General features: G+C 37.7%; 1 protein-coding gene across 1 annotated transcript in view; it reads right to left on the bottom strand.

Moving 5' to 3' along the window:
• Nucleotides 1-2,731: 2,731 nt before the first annotated feature.
• LOC135199665 (zinc finger protein rotund-like) overlaps nucleotides 2,732-8,206 on the bottom strand; it is a 481,912-nt gene continuing 476,437 nt past the window's right edge. Inside the window, exon 8 of the mRNA XM_064227820.1 lies at nucleotides 2,732-8,206. This exon is cut by the window's right edge and continues 688 nt beyond it. Coding sequence (XP_064083890.1) covers nucleotides 7,887-8,206 — 320 coding nt within the window. The 3' untranslated portion in view covers nucleotides 2,732-7,886.

Below are 8,206 nucleotides of genomic sequence, written 5' to 3'. Positions count from 1 at the left end.
GCACCCAAGGCCAAGGTTCACATAATAAACTCTGTGGACCTTGCCTGAGACGTCGAGTGTGACGGCAATACCCCAGAAGAGCGAAGTGGAGACTCGGATTGAACTAAAAAGAGGGACCACTTTTAAGATGATTTTTGTATTTTTTTTTTCAGTTTCTTCAGTTTTCTCTTCCACGTTTAACCCTTTCACTCGAATATATAACACCGGCCCGTGATATAAAACACTCAAAAAAGGCTCTTTGATCAGGAGAGGGGGAGAAAAAGAGAGCCTGGCTCTCAGAAGCCAAGGCTCTCTGGACATTTCAGTGGTTATTTTCCTAATTTTAAAGGGGTTCGGGGAAATGGGATTAGTGTAGCAGTCAACCACTCAATTTGCACTTTTAATTTCAGTGAATTGTAAATTTATATGAAATGTTGTTAAAGCATTTTTTAAATTGGAGGGGCTACAGGATTTTGTATTGTTGTATTGCTAATGCAATAATGATGTTATGCATATTTTGACTTTTGTTTTGCATGATGTGGATAACTGCCAACACGTACGTATACTGTCAGGATCAGTTTTTGTGGTGATGTGGGGAAGGGGGAAGGGGTCGGGGTGGGTATAGGGGAAGGGGGCCAAGCTCCTAATTCCCAAATAAGACCCTGTTGACTTCACACAATTGTCTATGATAACATTGAGAAGGTATATATCCATTGGTCATATGAAGTGGAAGTCAAACATTTTTTAAGAATAAAATTTGGGTATTGGTGCTTTATGGTCAACAGAACACTCAAAAATGAATCAGCAATTTTAACAACGATCAGGAGAAACATATCACTTCGTTGCAGCAAATTTCAGGTTATAATAAATCAGTCTTTCGTAAAGAGGCCGGACTGATAGCACCAGTAAGTACAACCGACAAATCGTGTTTTGAGTCCGGAAATTGAAAATTTGCGTGCGTCGCTAAAGCTTGGATTACAAACACCAGGCTTTGTTGTTTTTACTTGAAAAGCTTAAATTCTTTTTTCATCTTCCTTTTCGTCACTGTCCTGAAGTGATATGGTTTCATTCTGACGAGTATTCGTACATGAGGCTTTTTTTCATATTCTCAAACATTGATTTGAAGAGTAAAAGTCTAAAACTGGAGTAAGCTACTTACTGTCACACACACACTGACACACTGTGCAACTGAAGTATCGATAATTCCGTGAATTTTTTTGAGACATTAAATCCAGTTTGACATATTAAACCTCATCTCTCTGTTGTTATAATTGCTGCTGTTCGCACAGGTAAGGCCGAATTTCAAGAGATTCAAAACTTGAAAGTCCGAAAAGGAAAAAGCCCAGATGATCGTCGTCTGTTCACTTTAGGGTTTTTCACGTTACCTCAAGTTTTGCTCCCTGGAATTCAGATACATTTAAATCTAAAATGAAGCAATTTGCTTTACCGTTTTTATTGTTTTATTATTCCTTCAAGAGGCGTCTCAACTCTATGGTCGAGTACGACAGACTTTCCTCACGTCGGTTTAGATTTTCTTGCGACTCCGAATGACTCGTACTAGACAAATCATCGTTTGGACTTCGTAGCGACGTTTGGGAAGTCTTTCGGCATTTGTCCTCTTTTGGCAGTGGGGGAAGGAAGGAAGGAAGGAGGAAGGGGGTGGGAGTTTGAGGGACACCATAATGAAAAAGATTACTATGAAAACCATAGAAATCTTTATCATTATTTCAAGGGTCGGGTGAGAGGGAGGAATTACAGGTAAATTGAGGGATATATCATTATTATTAATTATTACTATCATTATTATTATTATTCACTAGTATAGGAACTTTGGTCATACCCCATTTTGGTACTTCGTTCTAAAAATGATAATCTGTACAAAATATATCAAAAAAAGAACAAAATTGACTTTACAATACTTTTCCAACTACGAGTCTGAAATTCTTTCTCCATCGTCACTATCTTTCTTTTGGGGGATGAATGGGGGTGGGTTTCCAAGAGCAATTTTGTGGTTGAAGCTTTTCGTCATATATCGATTTTTTATAATGGAAAAAATCTCATTTATCACAGTACCGTGTATACCAAAATAGTATATCCTTAAATTGAATGCATCATTGTCACACTCAAGTCTTCGTCAATTATCATAACCTACACTACTAGGCCTTACATAGTTCAACGACCAGCACCATATATATATATATTTTTTGTTTTTGAACATCAGTAATAAAAACAATGTGAGCGACAGTAATTAAGCAATGTAACCTACTGAAATAAAAAAAAGGTGGGAAAATGAAACTAAAAAAGATACATGGGTGACTTTAATTATTCTAAAAAACACAAAATTAAAATTAGAAGAAAATATGGATGTAAAAAATAAGATCAAATGAAAATGAACTATAATAATAATAATAATAATAATAATCATAATAATATAATAATAATAATTACAAAAACCATGCACCCTTCATCATAAAATGAAAATTAAAAAAAAATACAAAGAAAAATCTACTAGCGGCCATGCCTGGTGCAAGTGCTACTGATTGGGTAGCCGCTGACAGAGTTCATGCCTTTCAGCTACATGTAAATCCACAATGAATGTTAACAGTCAGGAGTATAGTTACACAATACACATACATATATATATATATATATATATATATATATATATATAATATATATATATATATAGTATATATATATATATATATATATATATATATATATATATATATATATATATATATAGTATATATATATACACACATTGTATGCATCATGTGTAAGGCAAATCATGTAGAAAGTATTTTATGCACTAAAAAAGGCCCCTATTTTCTTTTTTTTTGCCTTATTTTTGGGGGGATACATGGTTTTTTATTAATAGAATTATTTGATCTATTTATGAGTCTCAAACTTCTTCCATTGAAACAAAGTGTTACTCTATATTAAACACAAATAAACATCATTAATTCTTACAGGATTGAACAAATATAAATTGTACAGAGACATGACAACAGTTCAACCATTTTTAAACCCTTCAAAGAACACAGAGAGCGAGAGAAAAAAATTATTAATCTTACTATACAGTATTACAATACAGTCCGTACGTGCATTGAGATGCACCCTATTTCATTCCCCTGCATTCGTAGGTTATAGTCCATTGTAACATCCCCCTTAAAATAACACTATTTATATTACTAGGTTGCACTATCACAAATTTGATAGAGGAAAAGAGAGTCTATGCATACTACCGATAATACCTACGAAGAGATGTGCTGGGAGAACAACTTCCATCCACTCATTTGCAAAACAAGCATTTTTTTTGTTGACCAAGCAGGAAGGAGGAGGAAGGGGTGGTGACATGGGGTAATAAGGAAGGGGCAATAAAAAGAAAACGAATATAAACAAACAAAAGTGGCTATAACTACAGAAAACGGGAATATGGTTCCCTGGCAACACGAGCTTGTGCCGGCTTCACGTATCTAATGATAATTAGGTTCCTATATAAATGAAGGTTGGAGGTAGTTTTTGGGTGGTTACAGAGTCTGATTATAGAATAAAATACCCTGTAAAAATTGTTTTCCCATTTGCCCAATCCAAACCTCCCTGGTAAAACAGGAAGAAAGTCCTCAGGGCTGGAGGGACGTACGTACTTAACCAAGTGTCATGGATACCGGAGATTAAAACAATCTCGACTCTGCACCACCCACCTCTTGTCATGACAAAAATCCTGGTTTGGTTGTGTTCATTGAGAAAGATCCTTTCACCATTTAACATTTATTTATTTATTTATTTATTATTTTTTTAATATAACTAAGCTTAATCTTACTCGACCTACTTTGTACTACACTCCACTACCGTAGTAGAGGTAACGAAACCATTTTGAAATCTTTCTCAGCAAACTTTTCAGAGGATAATAATATTTAAACAGTAATAATGCAGCTCTTCCATTCACATAACGAAAACTTGTGAAACAACAAGAAAAATTCGGTACTAAAAATGCAACATCTGGATAACATAAGGTAATCTTTGAGGAACAAATGCAGCACCATAGCATATATATAAAATCTTCCATATCTCAAACTGAAAAATCACTCGGTTATCATCTAACATGAAAATTTAAGCCAATTTCCCTTCAAACAATTCATGCACAGTATATATACATCTCTTCCCTTACTCTTTTTCACAGCAGGAAAATTCTGTGACCAATAAACACAAAATGGCAAGACCAAAAGCCCATTTAATTTTAGCCTGGGATTAAGAAAATTCCAATCACCTTGTTTTTGGGGAGGTTGGGCATCAGATGCCCTACATCTATCCTCTTAGCAACACCACCGGAACATTCATTAAACATGTTATTTCACATGTAATCACATTGTACCACCTTCCCATCAAACGGCACCAGGCAAAAAATTGAGTCACATTCAACAGCAACACCTGTGTGCTTGGGGGTAAACCATGGTTGAATGATGGGAGATGGCCAATCAGCTTGAGGAGTCATCCGCACACAGTTTAGACAGTGTTACACACTGTTAATAGTGAGGGCCATGATGCAAAGTTTGCTGTAAGCTTGATCTGTCTGTAGAGAACTGGGCCACAGATAGCAAGCACAGTAAAATGCTTAACATCACCATCTTCACTAGGCCAACTCATCCAGCCAACCTTACAATCAGCAAGCACACTTTACAATTCATCTCTATCTTCTTTTTCTTAGTAACAAAATAGAAACAACTTTACAACAGTAATATATTATCTGATAATGCCAGACATCAAAAGTTTTATTAGAAGTAAACAGATGTGGGTACTCAAGAGCTGGATACAAAACATATATTGTATTGTATTGAAAGCCGCACTGGTTCGAGTTTCACCAACTCAGAGGTGTAGCTGAGACATAAAACTATGGCTTAGCCATCTCTCAAAAGAAAACAGAAATTAGAATGTTGAAAAAAGTAGCTAAAGAATAAGCTAACAAAAGTGGTACAGTAAGTACTGCAGATGGGAGGGGTAATTGCAGGAGAAACTTGGCCCTGGGGAGACAAAACGGAGTTAAACAAAATAAAAAGATGTCAAAATTTCATACAAACAATTGTATTTATACTCAACAAAAAGCTAATAGCTAGCCATGCACGCAGTGTACAACCATACTGCGAGGACGTACAGGAGAGCCTTGCTTTCCCAGAGTCTTAATGCAGTCATGAGGTTTTCCAAGAAGGGTAATCTGACTAATAGTTTTACACATGAAACTGGGCCAGGCCGGGGGAAATGGCAGTAAGGAAGTTTTCCTGAAATAGCATTACAAAATACATGTATTTCAAATAATATGACTATTAAAATTACAGAAAATAGAAACAATGCAGTCGTTTGCTTGTGAAGTATTTTTGAACCTCATAAGAGTACACCACGGACTCTGGGGGTCAAGCAATTTGAGGCTTCCCAATAGAGGAATTTCCGTGGAAAGCACAACCTGTTTGCCCAAGCTAAGGTTCCTTCCAATTGGTATAGCTTCCTGAAAGAACCATTTCTTTCAGACCAATCAGAATGCAGATTAGCTTTTATAAACTGAGTTATGTTAAATACGAGAATTCCGCTCGAGTTGACTTTAGTGAGCCGTTATATAACAGTCAACACCTTGAGTTAACAATAAACACAAACATCAGTTAACATGCCAAACGAACAAGTAGCTAATGTTGAGCAAACATATTTTGATGTATAGTTTCTCTTACAATAATATCATTGGGGAGAGGTTGGACTGTACAAAATATCACTCATCACTGACGATCATGGAGCCGTATTAAAGATCCTAAATCAAGAGCAAGTAATACTTCTAAAGCAAACGGATCTTACAAGTAATGGGATTTGCCCAGAATTATAAAAGCAACAACAGTTTATTGGTAATTACTTTGAGAGTAAATATCAAAACGATTTCTATATAAATCAAATGCATCCAAAATGCGGCCCCGAGTCTTTGATGCTCACATATTTTATTAAGCTAATCTCAGCTTATTTTTGTCACATACATTCACTCTGACACTCTTTACCTCTTGTCTATCAACATCACATTTTTTTTCATAATATACGACAGATGTTGCTAAATTCTATTATCCATGCAAATATATAGAAAATGAACCAATATCCTATAATTCCACGCCCTATAGTCGTAAGTACAAAAGGAAATGGAGTAACAATTCACACTAGCAATGTACCCTACTAAGTACTTCTCATAACCTGCTACCCATGCATTATACATAAATTTTGCAGCATACAAAAGTAGTGTCCTTAAGAGACTGAAGTCAAAGTGTAAAGTACCTGTAAATCTTAGCGGAAGAATGTAGATTAAACAGAAGTGCTGAATATTGTAACATGTGGCGTTTTAATGCTTGGCCCCTGATTGCCTTACAAAGTCAAATGAATGAGGTCTGAGAACTTTGGGGCGGGTCATGACAAGGCGAACCCCTGGCAGGAGTCTTGTAAAATCTACAGTCTTCCGAATATCATCCTTAAAATGGTTTCTTATTTTGGTCAAAAAGCTGTCTAAAAATATTTACATTTAATCTTTAAAGGACACATCTTTTCGAGTCTGCCAGAAGCTCTTCTTTAGAGACCCACATCTTCTGATAATGGGATACTTGCAACTACGAGAGACTTCAGACTTTAATACACTCACAAGACATAACGTAGAAATAATCGTATACTTCCTGGATGGAGGAGGTTAGCACTACCTGCTGGTTCAGCTAGGCAGTCTTGCGTGGGCAACGAGGTTTAGGGTGATTGAGTCCATGTTCAATTAATAGAGGACCCGAGGGGAGACCTTGCCAGATGCCAGGACTATGAGGCCCGAGGACAGGGGGCCAACTGGCTTTTAAAACCTTAAGTACTGTATCTAAAACAATTTAATCTGGAGCAGTCTATTTTTGGAGGTAGAATATACTGAATATGCAGGCGTCCAGCCGTGCTCAATGATTATTTGTTTTCACTGATGTATCTTCCTCAAGGGCAATTTTTGTTCTGAATTGGAAAATTGACCAGCTGACATAATCAGACCTCACTGAACAAGTCTGGACGCTTGGCAGAAAAAAATTAGGTACCAAGATATTCAGGGAAAACAAAGGAAGAAGAAAATACATCATATAGAAAATACTGTTCATAGTTTTAAAATTAAAGAAACAAATGATCTTTTGTGCTACAAAGTAAAATTGTCTTGGGAAAATCTATGGGTTTCGATGGATGGTGGAAGGCACCATAACTAGTAACAGTATTGCTTGTTTAGCTATCACGATATTGGAGAGTTGCTCACTTGAACAGTGAAGAGGAACGTGAACTGTATTCTGGTGGGTTTGTACGGGAGAGCACTTGGCTTTAGCTGTTATTTTTGATGCTATAGGTGCTACGTTTTGAATGTCCAGTGCTGCACTACCACCACCTCGCCTTAACTCCATTCAAACCCCATAGCACTCTCCTGTCCGTTTTACCTCCACAACCAAACTGATCGGTCTTTAACAATAGCAACCATTAAAAATGAGAAGCAGTTCCTGCAACACACTGTTCTCTTCCCTTTAGTGTGGTTATTGCACAATTACACTTAACATTTTCCTTCAAAGAAAGCATTCCTTAGAGTCAGGCGACTTGTCTTACAGACCTTGTCCAGCATTCCACTGGGCACCTATCACAACTTGTCACTGGGCTCTCGCTGGGAGTGGTGCGACAACTGCTGCTGTTGCTGCCAGACGGCGCCCTCTCCCGTGCCCCTGCCCCGTGCCATCAATACCCTGTATTCTGCCCCTCCTACCAGCTCGGTCCGCACACTGCAGCCCAAGCACTGTAGGGAAGCGCCTGAGTCGCAGGCCATTGAATGCAGTCCATTCCCAGTCAGTGTTAAGAGCCTGGGTGCGGTCTGCAGTCCACCAAACAAACTATTGAGTAACACCTTTGTCCTTAAGGAGCAAATCAGAACTCATAGTCGGCTGGTGGGCATAGTTGCGAATCTGATGGAGAGAGATAAGCTGATTTGGGAACTGGTTGGGCTTGACATCCATGGAGGGCATTTGCGAGTGTGTCTTGGGAAAACTGATTGGCTCATATGGGAAGTAACGCTGAGAGGACGACGCCGCCATAGATAATTGGGTCCCTCCGCTAATTGGCAGCATACTTGTTTGGATTGGAGTAAATGCAGACGATGTTTTAGTGGCAATGGAGTCATACGACATGTTGGAAGTAGGCATGTGGGCAGGAG

This window comes from Macrobrachium nipponense, chromosome 26 (genome assembly GCF_015104395.2).
Source record: "Macrobrachium nipponense isolate FS-2020 chromosome 26, ASM1510439v2, whole genome shotgun sequence".
Classification (NCBI taxonomy): Eukaryota; Metazoa; Arthropoda; class Malacostraca; order Decapoda; family Palaemonidae; genus Macrobrachium; species Macrobrachium nipponense.
This window is presented reverse-complemented; position numbering and strand designations above follow the sequence as displayed.